Source organism: Atta cephalotes (assembly GCF_000143395.1).
Source record: "Atta cephalotes unplaced genomic scaffold scaffold00027, whole genome shotgun sequence".
NCBI classification, from domain to species: Eukaryota; Metazoa; Arthropoda; class Insecta; order Hymenoptera; family Formicidae; genus Atta; species Atta cephalotes.
In genome coordinates, this window is record NW_012130091.1 from 2,479,182 (window position 1) to 2,501,353 (window position 22,172).

At 36.9% G+C, this 22,172-nt stretch overlaps 1 protein-coding gene across 1 annotated transcript; it reads left to right on the forward strand.

Moving 5' to 3' along the window:
* The first annotated feature begins 1,080 nt into the window (after window positions 1-1,080).
* LOC105620597 (short stature homeobox protein 2-like) lies at window positions 1,081-12,762 on the forward strand. The gene is made up of 4 exons (XM_012202087.1): window positions 1,081-1,252; window positions 1,915-2,289; window positions 10,864-11,097; window positions 12,395-12,762. The coding sequence occupies exons 1-4, from the start codon at window positions 1,081-1,083 to the stop codon at window positions 12,760-12,762; spliced, it is 1,149 nt and encodes a 382-aa protein (XP_012057477.1).
* Window positions 12,763-22,172: the final 9,410 nt, after the last annotated feature.

Below are 22,172 nucleotides of genomic sequence, written 5' to 3' on the forward strand. Positions count from 1 at the left end.
TACTATATATATATATATATATATATATATATATATATATATATATATATATTATTTTTTATTTTTACATTATTAATGAAAGCAATTATAAGTATTTTTCATAAAATTAATTTTATTTTTTAAAAATATTGAAAAATAAAAAATTGAATCCCGAAAACATTCTATGAAAACGTAATCAGTTATTTTTAATGTTAAAGCAGTAGATTAATTTTAACTGTCACACACGTGCGGCATCTTGCAGATTCTTTACATATTCAATATAAATATATAAAAAGAGAAAGAAATTACTTCGGAAGATATAAAGTATGAACAGGAAACGATTTATAAAACAGAATTTTATAATCAGATTACACACACAATTCGTGTCTACGTTATCCATGATTTATTGCGAGAAGAAGATAACGTGTTCAAAATTCCCGAGTTCATTCGTAAAATAACTCTCTCTTTTCAGACTCGGGCAGAAAGTCGACGATCCGACGACCGATAACGAGGCCAGACAAAAAGGAGGAGCTTCGACCACGGAAAGCATGGGATTAATTACCGCGTGCCCGCGGCCTGTTTCTGCCTCCAGGTAAATACAGCGGCCCTGGCGGTCATACGGGGCGCGGAGAAGAACGCGGGGAATGATAGTAGGATGGTCGCCGAGCAGCGTCCTACACTCCTACCCCCGGTCGGCGACGGGTAGCCGGGCCGAGGGGTAGTTTCGCCGCGAGCGTTTCCGCGGCGGGCGGAAAAGCGGGCACAAATGCTAATGAGCGTTGGTTTGGGAGGTAGATCGTGCCTGCCTCCTGGAAGGGGACGAGGGGCTGCGAGCCCCGGATCGTGTCTCGATTGAAACGAGAAGGAGGGAGAATCACCACGGGGCGGTTCCATCACGCCCATCCGCGTGCGGATTGGCCGGCGGCCGAATGGCGTCCTGGAGGACGCGTGGCGTCGGGACGTCGACGTCGGGACGTGCCTCCCGTCGACGTGTCTCCCCGGCGACGGGTCTTTCGCGACGGCTACGGCGACGGCGGCGGCGAGTGCCGTCGGTGCCGAGGCGCAACGTCGCGCGCGAGAGTTGCCCTGATAACCGTGAGGATGGAGCAGCTCGCCCAGTTCGTCTCCAAGAGCTTCGACAACGCGGCGGCCGCGGTGGCGGCTGCGACGAGCGTCGAGGCTGCCGTCGGCTGTAGAGCGGCCGCCGGCGGCAGGATTACGCTCAGTGTCGCGCATCTCATCGGTGATCACGTCGCGGACGATGCTGACCACCGTATGTGTTATCATCTTTTCTGATGCACCGTGATATTATATGTACTAAGTCTTTAGGTGCTGAGTTGATCGAAAACTAATCAAAATTGCGCGATCAAAATTGATCGATGCAGTGCGCGCATATTTTTCTATGGGATCTCAATAATAGATCTCAATATGAATCATGATGCTGAGCATCAAAAAATGTGCTGAGTCGAATGAAATTTGCTATGCGAATCAGGTCGATTCGTATGTGCTTGTGTTGCAGATTGTTAGTGATCAAGCAAGGTTTATATCGATTTGGAATTCATTAAGAAGAAATTTATAGTGAGAGTTATGTTAAATTGTATTCTGGTGTATTCCTTGAATTAACAGCAGTCTGCATGATTATTTGAACTATTCTATATAATTTGTGTTAATGTGGATTAAAGAAAAATTAATTGTGGATGTTGGAAGTACCAAATCATTTACATCCATTTTTTAATATAGAATTTATTTTTGTTTTTATTAATTCAGACATTGTTATGATGACAGAAATTACATTTCAGAAGTCTGTGAATGCTTGTTGCTGCTAAAATTGTAATTTATTTACGAATCGACCTAATCGCCGTCTTTGTCGTTCTTAATACTTCGCGATTAGGATGGTCCCGCGCGACAGATGAATACAAGAGAAACCTTGTTTAGATGAAGCGGCGCAAGAGACTACAACTAGCGTCATCGAGACGAGTGGAAGCGTTGAAGAACCGCCGTCGCCAGAAGGTCGATTGCAACCGGAGGATCTTTCCGTCACGGCCAAGATCAAGGACATCCGGGACACCGCGGAGAACTTGCCACCCCTGAAGACACCCGAGCTAAAGCTATCGGTTCGCAAACTGCTCGGATGCACCCCCTCGCCACCGCCTATATCGAGGGACCGATCACCCAGCCCGGAAAATTGCGTTGAATTAAAAAGTCAAAACTCTAGTGATGGCAAAACTCTCGTACTCTCCAACGACCAGGCCAAAGTGTCCTCGCAGGTTACAAGGTCGAGTGGACAAGGTCAAGAGGATTCCGTTAAAGGTGAGCATAATAGTGAAAGAATAATAATTCTATACTAAAATTTCTGTGCGTTGTATATATAAAATAATGGAAGTCTATTTTTCCAAAGACGACTAAAATTATTATGACTTGTCCTGATAGTCTCGAATGGAATAAGGTAATTATTTACTGAAGTTCGTAATTAATACTTAATTAAATAATAATTAAATTATTAGAAATGAAAATTATTAATTTAATTAATAATTTTCATTTCTAATAATTTAGAAAGAGTAAATACATAAAAAAATTACTTGTAGAAATTAAATTAAAATGAGTTTTTTAAAAATTATAATTGAGATAAATAAATTATCAAAATTCGAGATAGTAAATTATTAAGAACTTTAATTCTTGAATAATTTTATTTTCTAATAATATATTTTATTTTGAATAATTTTATTTTCTAGATTAAAAGCAAGTTTTGTCTTTGTGAATTATAAGTAACTTGCAATTTTTTTTTTCGCAAAATAACATTTGGAAGAATAATTGCATTAGTGAAACATTAGTAAAAATGCACAAGAAAAATGTATAGAATTATATGTTAATTTTAATTAACGATACCGTAATGTGTGTGAAACACGATTACATTTGCATAACAAAACATTCTATATCTACTATAGATATCTATTATAGATATGAAACAAAAATATTTTTATCTATCGTATTCAGAATTACTTAATTAAATCAAATTCAAATTCTAAAATCCATTCCCAAACTTTCGTCCCATTTTATGCCTGCCCTGACCCAACGTGCGAGCTAGGTTGTCACTTTTGATTTCGATTGATCGACATTTCTTATGGCTGGCCCGTTTGCGATTGCCGTGCGAACGAGTGCGGGAAGGTCAGGAACCTCCTAGTGGCGGCATCGAAGTCGCAGCACCGGAGGGATTCGATCTTCGTTTATAATTCAGGTCGTCGTCCAATAAAGCTCACAAGTGATTGGGAATAGCTGACCATTCGCAATGTAACGATCGACGACCCGATCGGTGATTTCGCTCACGAGCCGAGTCATCTTCGATAAAACTCTCGCTCTGCCGAGCATTGAAAGATGAAATTACATCGATTCCTCGCCGTTCTCTTTTAGACAAACGGAAAGTTCTTCTAACAAAAGTAAACCGCTTTCATAAGAATCGATTCGCGAGGATTATTCTCGGATCATATTATCATGTTCTGGCATTTGAAACTTCACTTACATTGATTATAAGTGATTTTTATGTGAGGAAAATTTTTCTTTAAAAAAAATTACAATACTTATTATTTCCTGCAAAAGGTTAAAAATTCCTGTTGTCCCTCGTGATTTGAAACTCCGGAATCAACTTCCTGATAATATATTTTTGACATTTCTTCTATTAAAATCTTTATAATTTATATTTCACAGTAGGGAAATATTCGATTTCCGTCTAATGTTCCGATGTCCGAGTTGATATTCATTTTCCTCGCTTCTATGAATATTATATTCTATCTCAAACGTTTCCAAATGATTACTTTAAATACGAAATGCCACTACGGTCTGAATGTTAAGATGTTGAACTATTATAAATATTCATATGAATTAATTTCAGAAATGATAATTACATGCCGATATGGCTGTCGGACTTTCATCATCATCAATCTGAAATATTAATAATCCCCTCAAATTTCCTAAATTTAATCTTAAAAAACTGTAATGAATTATTACAGTTTTTAACTATTATAGTTACTATTATTATTATTATTACTATTATTATTATTGATATTTCAGATTGATGGCGTTGAAAGTTCGACAACCATCGGCACACAATTATCATTTCTGAAATTAATTCATTTATATGATTATATATAATAGTTCAATATCTTAACATTCAGACCGTAGTGGTACTTCGTATTTAAAGTAATGTATTTAACATAAACGATCTTATTTCCAATCTTATTGTTTCCAAATGAATTTGTTAACTTCTATAAATTATTGGGTTATCCGAAAAGTTCATGCCGATGTTGAAGGAAAATTGAAACGCAGAAAATTTAAATTTTAGTATACATTTACTAAATTATATAAGTTAGTCGGCACGAACTTTCCGGACAATCCAATAATTTTGCAGTAATTGACCACGGGATAATTAATCCATACGCGAATAATGAGAAAGAGCGAGTGGAAACGAGCGAATGAAGAAGCGGAGAACGAAGGATCGAATCGACGGCGTTATAAAAAGCGTGCAGCGTTGAAGTAATGCGCCACGTACGCTTCTCTGCACGATAACTCGGCGAGCGGGCTGAACGCGGCGCCATGAATTTATGGTTTAATATGCGGCCCGCCGCGTTAGTTGTGTATACGCCCCTCAAACGGGGGGAACGACGAGAAGCACGGTGGCTGGTGCTGCTGCTGCTGCACCAGCAGCTCGCCTATCTCTCGAGGGCCCATAACTTTTTCCGATTAAGCGCAAATCAAAAAGCAATCTACCCGGCCGGCAGCCATCGCAGCTGCAAAAGTAAAACCATAAATATTCGCCTCCGGCCGGGGGACATCCGGTGTACCGGAAAAGGCGTAAAGCAATAAATATTAATGCACCTTGCGGGCACTGATCGCCTCCATACGATCCTCTTACTCTATATTAATTAAATCATCATAGTTCATATACGTTCAATGTGCAAAGATTAAATTGAAGTCACTTTTAGTAATAATAGATATTTATTACAGTACTGTTCATGTACGTGCAAAGATTAAATTGAAGTCACTTTTAGTAACAATAGATATTTATCAGAGTATTATTAATTGAAGATGATCATTTAATAGCTTAAAAATTTGATAAATTTAGGTTGATGAAGATGGAGAAAATGCAACGAGATTTTCAATCTGGGTAAAGCTCATTAGAATTCATATCTGTGCGTTTACTTCATTCACTGATGTCGATTCTGATACAAGTAGATAAAAAATATGAGGTTTCACAAAATTATAATAACTCTAATATTAAATAAATTGAACATTAAGTAAACTATGGAATTTATCAGTTTGTATTCATTATCATTTTTTTCTAATACTAATGGAATTATTTCTAGTTAATGTGAAACATGTGAAGGCTTCATGGATATTTATAGGACTTTCTCAAGTCCTATAAATGATACCATCAGCCTTGCAGCTTTTCAAAAACGAGCACTTCCAGTGATACGATACTCCAAAGTACATTTCGCTTCTTCTGACGATTTAGCGTGGCGTGCACACCCATCGGTCTTCAGTCGCGCGTGTTTTTCCACGATTGCTGTAAGTGTTGGTGCTTGACCGCTGGTCAAAGGCCCGTGCACTCGTACGTATATTTATGGTACTTGGGGCGCGAGTTTCCTAAAGTATGATAGCGGAGGGTGTACAGCCGCTACTTTAGGAAAAATGAGAAAGAGAAAGAGCTCCCTTCATATTTACGTTCGAACTTCTCGCTGAACTAGCGATAAATCGCGATACAAAAATGATAAATTGTAGCTTTCGACAAATATTCATGCATTAAAATGATGAAAGTATCAAAATAAAGACACTTATTTGGAAAAACGGTGCACGTGCTCTCAGCTGTGGTTACATATTTAAGTTTAATGAAGTCTAGATAAAACCGTTAAAAAGAAAAAATATCTTTTTTCTTTTTAGGCAATGAAATGGTGTCCGTGATTATTCTGAGATTCGGAAAGAATTGTGCGACAAAGGGTTAAACGTCTAAATAGTCTACTGTAGGAGGATACAACCGGCACTTTGCTTCATTAAGCAATAAGTGATTGCATGTCTTAAGCTCCCCTTGTGCTTCTTGCGTATTTATGGGATCGTGTGCCATATGTAGCGACTGTGTGGGATACGACGACGCTTTTATACGTCTAATGGCCGTGATATCTCGACTCGTTTTGGAGGGAGAAAAATAGTATAGCTAAGGTGGTCGGTCCGGGGGTAGCTCTTCGGGGGTGGCTTAACTGGATCAGGCCAAGAGGGCAGCGCTCTTAGTAATTGAATTAGTGACCCCTCGCGTCCAAGTGTGATTGCTTTGGGTTTTCCAGTAGCAGGGTTCGGTTATCTGTTCTCCCGTTCGTTCCGCAGAATCCCTCTCGCCGTCTCGATCTCTAGTATCGAATAACGTTCAGCAACTACGATTTTGCACCTCGGATCGAGACATTTGGGATACACTCAGGTAGTTTTGCCAAAGGGATTTAGAGAAACGTGTTAGGACTTGGAAAATAATATGGAATCTCAGAATTTCAATTGTCTCGCGATCTTGACATCAATGATCAGTTTCAATCTTGCGCCTATCTCATTTTTTCTTTATTTAATTTTATTAGAAGGAAAGAGTTGTCTCTAAAATATTTTAACAAACTTATTTCATTCGCGTGAATGATATTTAGAGGAAAGGCTATTATGAGATACCGAGTTCATTTTGGATAAATGCTAGAAGTCTATGGGCAAAATTTAAGAAAATAATAGATTATTTTGAAGGGAATTTAATAAGCTTTAAGATAACATTATATAAAATTTAATTCAAATTCCATTTTTTTTTAAATTAAAGAAACGTAAAAAGTGAGCAAGTCAAAAAATTGTGCTTCTAATATGAGATGCCCCGAGAAATCGATAATAAAACGCAAAGTATATCAGTATTGTAATTAAAAAACTTTATTTCATGTTTCTAAAATGCAAACAAACACAGCCAGTGTGCGTGAAAAATGAGTACGCGATAGATTATACTCGTCTTCAGATAGTTGGAATCAAACATCGTAGAAATAGGCACTCGACATTCATTCCGATTATCCTTATTATTATTATTTTTATATATACAATAACATTTACTCTTTAGCAATAATTTTCACTATAACATAGGAGCATGGATTATTTCATATTAGCAATACTCTGGATATCTCATATTACAATTTCCACGCCTTGTGATTTTACGATTATCAAATCATCTAACTTCTGTAATTAAACAATTCAACATATCCCGTATTTTTCTATTAGTATGACCTTACTTTATCACTACATGAAGAATTTATTACCAAATATTTATTTAATTAAATAATAAACAAGATTTAAAGGCTAATCTCAATGAAACTTGAAGACATCCAAATTCTAAAATCTTTTTTACAATGACTAGGCATGATTCAATAATGAATCTTCTACTAAATAGTTTCCAAGAGTAATAAATTCATGATGGAACCAATAGATAACGTTTATTAGTTTAGCAGAAACACCACTATCTCATATTAGGCGTCTATCTCATAATAGAGGACTTTCCTCTAATATTTAATAGTAAACGCAAAAAGACTTGCGAGAATTGCATAATTTAGTAAATTACAACAAATAGATAATAAACAAAATTATAAGAGTAATTATTGTGACACACAATTCATTGTTCTCTTTTCAGAAAGTAAGTGCTTATGAAAAACGAGAAGGCTAACTGTAAATTCGAAACGATGCCGATTCTCGCCCCCTGGTATCTACGGTACATACGGGAATAAACGGCTGGCACGTTCGAGTTAATGACTGCGACAACGCGCGTATGTGTTGCGCCGTGGGTTATGCTAACAATGCGCGGACGAGGGGCGTCGAAAACCGCGCGAGTTATTTTGGCGAGCAGGAGGGAGGTGGTTTTAAACCACCGCTGTACATATGGATGCGGGCTGCACACCCTGCCTAGGGCTCAGATTGGATTACGCGGATATGCGCTAATTGATTAAAGCGCCGTACGCCGTACGCAATGCCGCATGGCGATCGCGCCGGCGTGCAAACGCACGTAGACTGCAGATAGCGGGTCTCGTTTTTTGCCTCCGTTTCCGGATAAATCGCACGGTCGTTCTATTACCCAGTGGAAAGCGACACCGCAGAATATTCCACGATAAAAACGCAATTTACTGGCTCCTCGACTCTCATTTGCGTTTCATACATTTTCCCTCATTAGCAAAAGAAATTCAAATATAGTAATTTATTATATTTGAATTTCTTTCGCTAATAATAAATTATTATATTTGAATTTCTTTCGCTAATGAGGGAAAAAAAGTTAGATTATTATTAATAATCTGAAAAAGATTATTAATAATCTGAATTCTTAACCTGTAGGTATGATTAATGTAATATTAAGCCAGAGAAAAAGTTTCTTTGTATTTTTAAACATTTTGTTGCAAAAGTTTTTCATTTGTTGCGAAATTTTCGGTACAATTATATCACTCGCTACAAAATTGAGAATTATAAGCTGAACCAAATTATTGTATCAAAATTTAATTTATTAATAATAAAAATAAAATTAACGGAACAAGAGAAGCAAGAAGTTTTAGCTTTAAGAATCTATTTTTTAAATTGCAGTATGATGAATTTTATTGGAGTTATAGGCAATCGAAGTCAGAATGCTCTTTTACTTAATTCGCGAATAACTCAGGAACAAAAAAATCATAGGAACATTAAAAAAAAAATGATTTTGTAGGGAAAGCTTCAAGCTTTCATGATAGGTAATTAAAAATCTTCGTAAATTTTTATTGGACACGTGAGAGATCCCCAAAATAAAAAGAAAATTTTTCATCTTTTTCATAGCTCGTAGTTTTTTAAATGTAAAAATTACCAAACTCACAGAAACTCAAAAAATATACCCAGTAACCTTCCGAAAATAGAGATTTCAAACTCTTTAAAACTCTTTCTTTAAATTTAAATTTCGTTCATCTTTGATAAAGATATTATGTATATATTTTGAATTAAAAAATACAAAAAAACTTTTTTTCCAATCCAATATATAAATGATTAAAAACTACAGAATAGTAATCTTATTAAAAAATACGATTACTATTCTGAAAGGAATTTACAGATCATTTCTTACTTCTCTTGTTTTGTTAATTTTATTTTTATTATTAATAAATTAAATTTTGATACAATAATTTGGTTCAGCTTATTCTCAATTTCGTGAAAATCGTTAATATTATAAAAGTGTAAATATCATGAAAAAAAAAAGAAAGAGATAATTATCTTGAAGGATGAACGAAAAGATGCTCCGAAGCGAAAAACTTTCTTGGCGCGTCGTATAGAGCGGCCACAAGCATCGCCGCGAGTTAGAGAGACGCTCGGATAATTAACGGCTATACGATTTAATTAATGGTCGCTTAATGTAAAGTAACTACGGTACTACGGCTTTTCGAGGTGTTGCCGACGAGAAGGAGGCGCGGAAACTCGAAAGGGGCTCATGACGAGGAAGAGTGAGAGGGACAGAGGTGGATTAAGTGTCTCGCGTAAGAGCCCTTGACGAAGGGGATGTGATTTATATAATTTAGCAAAGTGGTGAGCTACGCAGTCTTATACCGGGTCGTTAGTCATCCCTACTCTCTCCACTAGACGAGGGAGGGCAAACTCGTACCATCACCTCACCATCTCACCTTAATCACCCTCCTCCCTCGCCTTTCTGCATCTGTCCGATGGAATCTTCCGCGTGAAGATGCGTCCTCGATGCGCAATCTGTGCATAAGCTTAACATAGCGGTTATACACATCGATACACACTGAGTTACGCAGACTGGATTATGCTTATTTTTACAGTTCCTCGATATGTTGAGAGGGTATAACTATTGAGGGTTTTCCCACTCAAGCGAGATATGCTTGTCTAATGTCATCTAATTAGAGATGTCGGTATCTCGATTTGAATAAGATTCTCATAAGGTGGCGAAATATATGTTGATGGCACTCAGACTGGAAGAAATGGCCCGTGAACGATTCACGAAGATCAATTCAGTAGCATCGGTCTGGCTTGGTCGTTCTGGTTCGCGGCTCGCATTTGTCCCTGTGAATTAATCATCGCGCGACGAAAACTTCCCTGTTACTCGCTGCACATCTTCGGTGATGACTCACAGCATTCAAGTTTCTGTTTTGTCGAAAGCATTCTTTAAGGAGGTTTTCGCGTTTGATGAAATATAAAACAAGTCTATAATATACATGTAATACAAAAGTTAATAATATCAATAATATTTAGAAAAAATTTCATTGACGATTTCCGTATTATTTTGAAGATATTTAATTCTAAATTTATCGAATTTTACATTAAGTTCAAGATGTAATCTTATTCTGTAATTATTCTCTTTTAAATTGAGACACTTGCGTATAAGACAGTAATTTAAAAATCGTTATAATTATAAAGTAAACACTTAAGTGTTTGTTCTCGTAAAGTTTCATTTAAACTGACCGTACAGTTTACAAGAAATTTATATCCTTCAATGAAAAAAGCTAAGAATATATGTCAAATGAACGATGCGTATACATCAAATGAGCATCTTACAACTTTTATTTTGTCATTTTGAAAATATTTAGCAACATATAAAATTAACAATAATTATGTATAATGGCATAAGATATTACTAGTAATCTTTTTGTTCCATGATTTTTATTATTTTACATATTATTATGAATAAACTGCCTATTGATTAAGAATTAGAGCGAAGACCTCCTTAACAGAAAACTCATCTTTTCATCGCGTTATAATAATATATTATATATACTTATTATAATAGAACAAATATATATTCGAGAAACATATAGTTATCTTTTAATGTATTTGCCTAACGCTTTTTTATTTGCTCGAGCAATAATTAATTTGTAGGATCCAGCTGTCGGAGCAACGGAAGCGGCAATGGCAAGCAGAGAAGATCACGGACGAACTTCACCATTGAGCAATTGGCTGAGCTTGAGAGGCTTTTCGATGAGACGCATTATCCGGACGCGTTTATGAGGGAGGAGCTGAGCCAGCGGCTCGGTCTCAGTGAAGCGCGGGTACAAGTCTGGTTCCAAAATCGACGTGCTAAGTGTCGTAAACACGAGAGCCAGTTACACAAAGGTAATATGCTGTCGCAAACGGAATTCTACAGTGGATATAACACGCTTAATTCTTCCTAGATATATAATGTGCTTATTTTTTTCTTTGCCTTTAAGTTAGAAATAATTATAGACTTTTTTATTTGTAAAAGTCTAGATCAGAAATATTTTATCATTAAAAGTGTGAAGTGTATATAATAAAAACTTGTATTACATTAATTAAAAGTAGTCTATTTTCTTGTAAAATTTACATATCAACAGCCAAGATTGTTAAAAGTTATTTTCTCGTTATTGTATCATTATTTTTTATAATGAACAATTTGACGTTGCAATTTTTCACGGTAACGCTAACTAACTAAATGCTACGGTTGTACTAAAGAAAAGTCACTTTGAAAAGTAACTTGTTATCATTATTACGCATTTGAGTTACTCACTGAAAAAACTAAAAGTGAGTAATAAATAAATGAAATAGTACCTTTCAAATTTTGTTATTTGTTAGAAATTTAATTACAATTACTCATTAGGAAAGATAATTACGTAAAAAAAAAATAACGAAAAAGATAACTTCGTTAGTTTTACATAATTTATATAACCCAATGTCAATAGCAATACTACATCAATAGCAATAGTAAATCTCTTAACGCTATAAACCACAACGCAAGATGTTCGTAACGAAAATTTTTATATTTTAATCATTCAATTGGAAAAATAAACGTTTCGATCTTAAATTAGGTCATCTTCAGTATTAAAAAAAATTACAAATTCGGAATTATGCATATAATACAATATCGCAGAATAACATAGTTTTAAAATACCGAGTTATAAATTGTAAGACAAATTTTTCGAAATGATAATGTACAATACATAACAAGTTATCTTTGCTGAGTTAAATCTTCAAAGAGAAGATCAGATATTATATCGTATATATAATCTTGTTAAATTGTCTATTATTAAAATTCAGTCAGATTAGTTCTATTGTTAGTCCTCTTTGGTTATTCACATATAATTTCCAGATTCTAATGAAATGAATATAGTAAAATTAATGATCCAGAGAACAATTAAGAAAGCACCATAATATCTTACCTATGTGCAATAATTTTTATGAGTGATCCTATCATGTGATGAACTTGTGTTAACAAAAAGAATATCAGAGACTGTATGTTAAACTCAGATCATGACAGTACAATTTATAAACAATTTTCGTCGAAAAACTGAAGGAAAAGGTAATCCTAGAATTAAGTAGGGGAAGCTATATTATTCTAGTGATAGTATTCTAGGATTAATATTCGACTGGTAGCTCTAATTACATTTTTTTACAGGCGTCGCCGGGAGTATGGTGTTGGCACCGCGCAGCCCACCGACGACGTTGGAGCCATGTCGAGTTGCACCTTACCTGCCAGCCCTCAGGTTACATCCGCCGCCGATGCAGGGAACTACAAATGTCACAGTAGGATCAGCTTTTGATCCAGCGGTGCTGCACTACGCGGCAGCCGGGGGCCTTTTCTGTCTGCCACCACCACCGCCACCGCCACCTTCGGCACCGTCGGCTGGTCATCCTCCTCATCCGCTGAGCCTGGCAGCGTCGTTGGCCGCTGCGGCGGCTCGCTCGAAGAACAGTAGCATCGCAGACCTTAGGCTGAAAGCGAGACGGCACCAGGAGGCCTTAGGGCTCGATAGGCCTGCGTAAGGTTCGCGGTGTGGTACGTCTTGGACGAAGAGGGACTCGACGGGGATGAAGAAGTGCGAGTTGACGGTAAGTATACTCAGGTTCGAAGAAGATCTGTATTTTCATCGAAATGTAACTTAGAGCAATGCGATAGAAAGATTGATAGTAGACCGACATGATCTTGGTGATTTCAATTTTCGATACCATAGGAAAGGTACATTATATCTTATGACAAAGTATTCAGTCATTATCGTTAAAATTCTATAAAATTTAGACCTATATTTTTTCTAAATGAAAACTTTAATTCAAATTTAAGAAATTTTAATTATTTTTTTTTTTACATTATTTTGAGAGTAAAAACATTACAGTTATTTGTACACGATTAAAATTACAGGTTGCACGTGTCGTTGTTTTGTGCAGAAACTTGCTTGCGTATAGAATATAAAAGCGAAACACGTGCATCTCTTCATCCGCGACGTGCCGAAGAGTCTGAGAAGTACAAAGGACACTCAATGTGTATAAAGTAAATTGCGGAAGGACGACGGGAAACGTGTAATATATATAATGTATACAGAATCGGGAGTCTCGCTTGTATCTCGATTAGCGTATTCTGTGTCGAAGAACTGTGATGTAAAACCGTGAAGTTTAATCAGCAACGATTAAGAAGGCGACACATTGTAAAGTTTCGTCACCAATTCTTGAACCAGTTTTCATCTCAAGTTAGCGGGCATTCGTTCGGAGCGGAAGTCATCGTAGCTTTGTGTATGCTCATGCATGTGAAGACATGTTTAAACGGAACGTTTGTCGAAATGTTATATTTGTGAACGTAGGAATTAAAAAAATGTCAAGGTATGTTCAGTTCTTTGATAACATTATATAAAAAAAAATCGTAGAATATTTTCTAAAATACATTTTGTTATCAAATACGAATGTTATCGATAAGGAAATTCAAGAAAACAAGACGCGTCGAGATTACTCATCAACAGAATAAAAAGATTTTTACGTCATCTCTAAGAATAGATTTATTATACGTTGCAAAAGCAATTTCTGAGGATAATCTACGATGAAATTCAGAAAGTGCCAAGATTACTGACCATCCATGTAAAAGGAACCGTACGTCGTTTTCCAAGAGTAGATTTCGGTCACAACATTTCTTATCAGCGATATTACTTCGCAAGGGAATACGGGAAACTCCAGGACGCGCCAGGATCGCTGACCAACCGCGGGTGGGAATTATAGATCGCCGCGTCCTGGCAGCGGCTTGTAAGACATAACTTTCGTAGATGATTCACGGGCGGGTGGACGGACGCCGGACGATTTCTCGCGTTCGTCGCCAGCGAGCGAACGGGGGACGGCGGACAGCATCGCCGTCGGGGCGCTAATGCAATAACGCGCGGCTACGCGGATAAATCAAGCCGGGCGAACCGCTCGAACGGTAGCTATGCCGTGCCAGTGCCGCGCCGCGTAATCGCGTTACCCCGGTCGTCCCCGGGGCGCCGTTATAGTCCCGGAACCCCTTGCCCTCGGAAAGGAGGATGAGGTACTCCGAAAGTCGCACGTTCCTCGAGTCCGGTAATTCGTCCGACTTATCTCCACGTAAATCGCGGGTACGCGAGTCTGGTTTCTCATCTATTCATTAGTGAGAAAATATAAGGGATTTTTACGATATCGTCTCGAGTCCAAATACGCTAAAGGAAAAGGGAATTCTCGATATTATTGTCCGTCACATGGGGGATATATTAGTGTTTACCATATCGGGAACACATTGGTTATTCACTGAAGCTTATTCACTATATCAAATCGCGATGAAACGTCTTCCAGTGCATTTTCGTGGATAAATCAGTCATGCATCTCGGAGGAGGGTTGTAATCGCGTTAACACGGATTTATTCCGGCCATCCCCGGGGCGTCGTTATCGTCCTATCCGCATGTGTCGATAGGTCGAAGCAACGTCGCGTGGTCGTGATTTGATTAGTGACTTTAATTAAAAAGAACGCCGGCGTACAGCAACCGCTTCGATGTATACGACCCATATATGTTGAACTTTTTATAGGCATTGTATATAAAAAAAGAAAAGCCATAATTTGGTCGCTTTACGACCGCGAGATTGATTCTGTAATAATGACTTACGGTCTCATAAACTAACATGGATTTTTTACGATGTAAACTTTCTAATATATAACAGATTTTTATTGGATTAGAAATTAATTCAATTATAAAGCGATTTAAAATATAACTCATTACGTGCATACATATATTAAAATTGAATATATTCAGAGACATTCTGTATAATAAGAGGAAGAAATGTATGAGACTGATGTCACTTGTATTATAAATCATCTCGCTATTGAAGAGTGAAATCGATTTGCAGGGAATGGAAAGTTACTTTTTAAAAGTAACAAGTTACAGTTACTCGTTAGTAGAAAAAAATCACAAGTTACCGTTAGTAATTATGATTTTTAAAAATAACTCGTTATTCGAGAAAGCTTTTCATTATTTTTCTCTTACTTTTTTAAAATCAACGATCACCAGTTACAGATGGATGCCTAAAGGCTTTCTAATCTCAAGCATTATGAATGGTTTGTGTCCAATCGCAAAGTGCAAAGTAACGGTAAAAGTAATTGTAAAATTCGTTACCAAAAAGATCTAACTACGATACCGTTACAGTTATAAAAAAAAAGTAACTTGTAACTGTAACTTCGTTACAAGTATAACGAGTTACTTTCCTAGGAATTTGTTTATACATATATATATATATATATAAAGATCATAATCGATAAACACACCAATTGAGCTTGTGTAATTAATTTAACGATATATTAAATTGTCATCTATTGCTCTGTCCCTGTAACGAAAATGTATCCTTTTTTTCCTGTTAGTAAAACAAGCAAAAATCCTCACCATGTTAGAAAAGACGCGTATCATATCTGATTTTAGTTAAGTTTTAACTATGTAAGTATTATATCGAAAACATTTTATATTAGAAGATTTATAATTTTAATAATTTTTCTTATTCAAATATATTTAATTTTTTAGGTTTTCAAGTACTTTATGCGGAGCAATATAGAGAAGAATCTAATCGAGTTATTATTATTATCATCAATGATCACTGACATTGCCATTATAACAACAAATGAAAATAGTAAGAATAATTTGCAGCAATTACATTTGCATAACGATAAAATAATGACGCTCCACCTCGTTTACAGACAGGGTCATAATAATAAAAGTACAAGGCCAGGGCCAAGGACTGTATTCGCCCTTCCCCCTCCGGTGACGCTTTCCGAAATAAAATAAAACCCTCCCTGAAATAATTCGGAGGGCGCCGAGGGATGTTCCTCTCTCTTCTCCCTTCGTTCATTTTAATCCGAGTTTTAAGAAGTTTTTCCTATTGCTCGTAAATTGGCCGTCGTTTGTCTGGCCGGGGTCACGTGGGGCCAGCAAGGGGTGGGAATCACCCCCAGGGTATTCTCTCCACTATATAGCGAGATCCTGTTGTTCGCACATTGCGCATTCGTAGCGCGCGAGTGGGGGACGGAAACTCGTAACTGCGATATAATGTCCCGCGAAAACCAGCTACCATCATCAATTATGTCCGCCCTCTCGTCCCCTCAAAAGGGATGAAACGGGAAATAATCGAGAAACGCGGGGCCAACTCGTCGAGATTTCTTGAGATCATTGCACAAAATCGGAAACGTAAAAATTATTAACAACAATAGTATTATTTAAAAAAGTAAATAGTAAAGATGATCTAAAAAAATTTCTCAAAAATCAAAATTAGGCAATTTTTAATGCTCCTTTTTGAATCCAAAAACTTTCAATATGGTAATTCATTTACTTAAAACATGAATGATTACCTTTTTCTTATAACAAATATTCTTCACGATTAAAATCATGATTGTATAAGTTACATAAAAAAGGAATAAAGTTACTTTTTCCGTTACTTTTTTATTGTATGTAATTACCTTTCCTAGTGAGTAACAATAACAGTAATTAAGTTATAATTTCCAGTAACGAAATTTTAAAGTTACTATTTCATTACTCATTACTTTTAGTTTTTTAGTAAATAATGATAAGTTATCTTTTTAAGTAATTTTTTCAACCTTAGCATAACCCTAACGATTAATTTGTTAGCGTTACCATCATAAAAAATTGCATTGTTAATTGTTTTTTACTATAAAAAGTAACTTTTAGGCAGAGTAACGAGAAAGTAACTTTTAACAACCCTGATTAAAATTTTCTTCAAACAGTATTTCATTACGTATTTTTTTAATATTAAATTACTTTATTATTTAGCTCGAAAAGTATCAGCAGGAAAATTGATTAACGCTTGGCCATCGGTGAAAAATTCGCGGCAACAGATCAATCCTGCAATTCCGACGGCGTGATCGAGGGGATGGGCGGGACGGATGTTGCGCGAGATTTGGAAATAATTCAGCCCCGCGCACTGACTGGCGGGCCAAGGGGCTGCTTGCTCTTCCGACCCCCGCGTGCCTTAATCTAATCCAAGGATAATCTAAAATTCATGACACACATAACTGCCAGGCGATGATATATCTGGCGGGGATGTAAAGGCAACGTCTTCTCCGTTCCGCCGTCGTTCTACCCCTCGCCGCACCCTCCTTACCGTTCTTGTAGCTTGCAGTTTGCCTCGGCGGGCACCCAACAGCAATCACTGGCATTATTATTTAATGCGACTCGCGTGGCGGCGTATATATCGACCAGCTACCTTATAAATCGCGATATCGTAGGCTGCTAGATGCTGTTTATCTCGCGAGAGGAATTACCAGTTCGATCGATGTCAGTTGTTCCTTCTTCTCTAACAAAACATGTTGAGTTAAATAGAACGCGTAACTGATTGCACATCAAGATGCTGTTTACATTTCTTTTTAAAGAAATTGTATTGTCTATACAGTGAAACTTTTATTCGAAGAATATCATACAGATTAAAAACGTAATTTGGAAGATCCAGCTTTATAGTGACATTGTGTGATAATCAGTCTCGCTTGCGTTTCAAATTTATTCAATAATCAATAAATTCCCTGTTTTATTTCTCGTTACGTTAAATAATCCTAATTCTTTCCAATCATTTTGCAAAATGATCAAAAGACCTATCATCCACTTACACGCTAAGAACTTCACCGTTCCTATTGAATTAATCGATTTGCGTACGACCAGCTACGTATCCTTACCGATACTACGAGCGTCGTTCAAACCCTGATGGAAGCCGATAATCCGGGGAATGCAATTCGCGCCTTTACGACGGGGTGAGATGCACGCAAATGGACCGAGGGTGGTCACGCGCCGGCGATAAGAAAAGAGAAGAGCGATAAAGTAGAAAGAGAAAGAGCGAAAGAGTGGAGGAAACGAGGAGCTAAACGCGAGTTTCCGCCCCTCCAGGCAGATCCGATGTGGAATCAATTCGCGTAATAGTTTCGAGGGGGGTAGAGGATGGCTCACGAGGGTAGGAGGAGGGCTAAATCGACTGACGGTCGTAGGGGGTGGGTTAAGCGAGAGCTCGGATACGGGCCATTACCACACCTGTCCCTCAACTTCGACTTCGCGAGAGGAAGAGAGGCGAGCCCGAAGCTCTAATGAAGAGAAGCAATCACTTAAGCTGCTCCGCCATATACCCGGTGAGCCATACAGGATACGATACGGTTTTATTTGCGTTGCTCCGCACCGATACGCTTTTACGGCTCACTCGAGGGAATGCTCGACGGGACGCGAGCGAATAGGACACAGAGCGTGTCCTACGTTCGCTGATCCGAATCGCTCCTCTGGGACAGACCCGATCATTTGTAACGCGAGATCGTTATCTCCTCGATAGCACCCGAACCGGAAAGAACATTGGAATGTTGGAACTGGAGATCGTCTCCCATTCTCTTTACGATAATGATATTGCTATGATAGCGAAGTGAAAATGTACAAGTGAAAAAACGGCCATAAAGAAATCAAATTTCACAATTGATTTTGAAAGATAATGGCAAACTCGTTAAACAGTTTCAATTACTATTTAATATAAATGCTGATTATTAGTTCTTACCTCGTTACGTTTATGTTTGCAAAATCATATCGCTCGCATCATAGGTGAGAATCTGCGAAGAAATTGTATATAACTGTCGTATGACTAATGGAAAAACAGTGTGTGTACTCGAATAAAAAATGACAGAGAATAATTACAAAATAATTCCAAATGAATAATGTAGATGTTATCAGTTTAAAAGAAAGAAATTGTCACAAAGATACATTTATAATATAACCGACATCGAAATAAATCTAGGATAGATTTTTATCATAAGAAGACTTGCAAAGACTTGGTGCTCGGTACTTCGTCAAGATTTATTTCGAATGAAATGGTCACGTAGCGTCACAGAGAACCAAGACAACGAGCACAATATGAAGCGAGAATTGAAGCCGGTATAATTTCAATGTTCTTAATGTTTGATGCTATAGACACAAACTTGACACAAGCTCAACATAAGTTGTTAAAGTAACAAAAAAAATTTCGATACAATTTCCTTTCGCAATTATCATCGGGTGTAATATATAGTTTTAGATTGTTTCTTTGCAGAAACATAACTTTCACTCTATAACAATCTAGTTTACTTTACTAATATTACAATATCCTTATTAATATTACTACGATTTGCAATATTACTATACATAATTACTTACAATCCTAAATTAGCTAGAGAGAGAGAGATTTTACATTAAGTATTTTCAAAAAATTGACTTACATCATTGTCCATTAAATCCACGGAGATCAGTTTCGCGCATCTATAGCATGGAAATCTAAAGTCAGCGAAGTTCTACCGGTTTCAATCCCGGATATGAACTATGATTTAAACGCGTGCATATGTATATTATGTCGCAACAGCGACTCAGACAATTAACGGAAGAAGCTCGGCAGGAAGCATTGAAGTGTTCGCGTAAACACGTTATAACAAGCGATTGAATCTTACTTCTACAACCTTTGCTCCTCGTCAATGGTCTATCGTCCGAGTAGATAGATTCACGATACTCGAATTGAATACTTGCACGCGCTTATGTGACGCTTTATAAAGTGTAAAGTCGTCCGGCTCGACTACAAGTTCGCACTCGAAGAGAAAAATTATTCGTAATTAGATGAAAAATTGCCGAGGCTATAAAATACAATTATTGAATGTGTACATTCATCCTTAGATGATGAATTTACAGTGCGATTGCCATGTCGATTTAAAACGAATGTGATGTTCGATTAATTACGCATAAGATATTTCCAGCTAAGTTTTAAAAATATAATCTTTTTTCTTTTCCAAGAATTGTTTTGATTCAGTCCTTCTTTGTAACAAAAATTATTTGGTCATTTAATTTTAATTCAGAATTTTCGTGTATGATTTGTAATTTTAATTGTTTAGAAAGAAACAAATTAAAATTACAATTTTTCAAGAATCAAGGACCGTTCTGATACATCTTATTCGCAGCTAATCCGTCTATCACACACACTTTATGTTTTTAAGTCAAGAGTTATATAAAGTACATGTACGAAATTGTTTTTATCGCTCTTCCGAGATGGGCAGCACCCTTTCGTTGCACCTTGACAGGCGTAAATGTATCACTGTGTAGGAAAGCAGAAAAATGTAGTCTCGTGTTCTTTTCCGTGCGAAACTTACATGCGACGTTACTACTGAGCACTAGGAGAGATTATCCTTAAGTACTAGGCAGTCAAGGTAATATGCAACAATAAAAAAGAACACCGTGTATGTATAATCTATTATCGAGTGATAGACACTGGACAGAGGAATTCGCCGGCGCTTGCGAGAGAAAACAGCAAAATAAAAACAAACTACGGCAGATCGACCTGCATTTTGGCAGAACCGTCCCTTCCGTGGCCGCAAGGATAGGATAATCAGGTACTAGGAACAGCCCCATACAGAGTCCCGGTCCTTTGAGAAAGGAAAGGACGCGATCGACATTTGATATCGAGAATCTCTGTCGGAGAGATCTTTTTTTTTTCTTCCGCAGAAATCTCGTTTCAATTCATCGCATGTTTCTCGAAATGAGCGAATATGTATATAACTATACACATCTATAATATAGAATTTCTTTCACAATACCAAGTGCGATAATAATGATTGTAAAGTCTAAGTCTAAGTCATATTAATAATCTCGCATTGCTCGGTGTCTGTACCCCGATTATTATGTTTTACGAGGAGGATGTCCGCGGACACACGTGTCTCTGAGCATACTTAAGTATACTAATATACATCCTAAATATATCGAAGATACCTTGGCTACTTAATAAAAAGCATTACGACCACCTAAGACCGAAACAACTACGGTGTAATGATTGTTAGGAGTAATGATTGGTAGTCCCAAAGGACGGGAATCTCCGCTCCGAACGCTGCCCACACGAGGATTCATTACGATTAAATTATATAATACACACCGTATATATAGATATATATATTAATTACAATAATTATAGTATTAAGAATTATGTTAATAGTTATTTAACCATGTGTATGGCTCAGTCTATTAAGCTAGTCTCATGCAACAACAACAATAAAGATACAACAATATATTTACTTGTGAGTTTATCGAGTTTCGATTCATATCGCTTATTACTCTTTGTTCTAATTTACTCATAAATTCTCCCTTTTTTTTTGCTTTTTTCCCTACTGTTTTCTTTGCCTGCGATTACCCTTTGTTACTACATGTACCCCACACATACGTCTTTGCACTCAATTTTGTTCACTGACGATAGAAAAGATTGGAAATTTCAGATATCAATCGGCATTAATCACTTTTTTTCAGTCCTCTATCATTGTAATATTTAATATAATAATTATGTATAAATAGATGTCTCACTGTTACTTTATAATTGTTTATAAATTTATTATTTCGATCTTATCGTGACTGTGGGAGCTTTTCGAGTGTATAATATGTAATCGCGAGCCACATGATCTCTCGACAAGAGATGGGAACGTATCGATATGAATGTATCAGCCGCGAGTGTACTCGAAACTATACCAAGTTAAAAAGGAGACAACGTATTTACAACCACAGGAGGACACGCGTATATACTCTAGATAATATACTCTAGATTCTATTGCGATGCGAAATTTCAGCGGATCCATAATGAGCGGTAGCGGACATTTATCTTTTATCACCGAAATCGGCCGTTCTAGCTTAGGAACTATCGAGGAGTGAACAATGTAACTTGTGTGTAAAAAATCGTCTCGTTAGCCACTATTGAATTCTTAAATGTAACTCGGCGAGAAGTGATAACAACGTCGATTTTTATATGCATTATTTACACATACGTACATATACATGTATACGCGATAAGAAAAGGATTAAAAACACGTGGCTGTGAATTTTCGTTTAAACCCCACGTCGAGCGACTCATGTGGCTCGGATTCTGTTAACATTCTCTCTCTCTCTCTC

Bases quoted from the DNA above. Each gene is read 5' to 3' on its own strand.
- LOC105620597 (XM_012202087.1), top strand. From the start codon at position 1,081: ATGGAGCAGCTCGCCCAGTTCGTCTCCAAGAGCTTCGACAACGCGGCG. The intron at 2,290-10,863 runs GTGAGCATAATA...ATTAATTTGTAG, and splicing joins TCAAGAGGATTCCGTTAAAG to GATCCAGCTGTCGGAGCAAC. The intron at 11,098-12,394 runs GTAATATGCTGT...ATTTTTTTACAG, and splicing joins CGAGAGCCAGTTACACAAAG to GCGTCGCCGGGAGTATGGTG.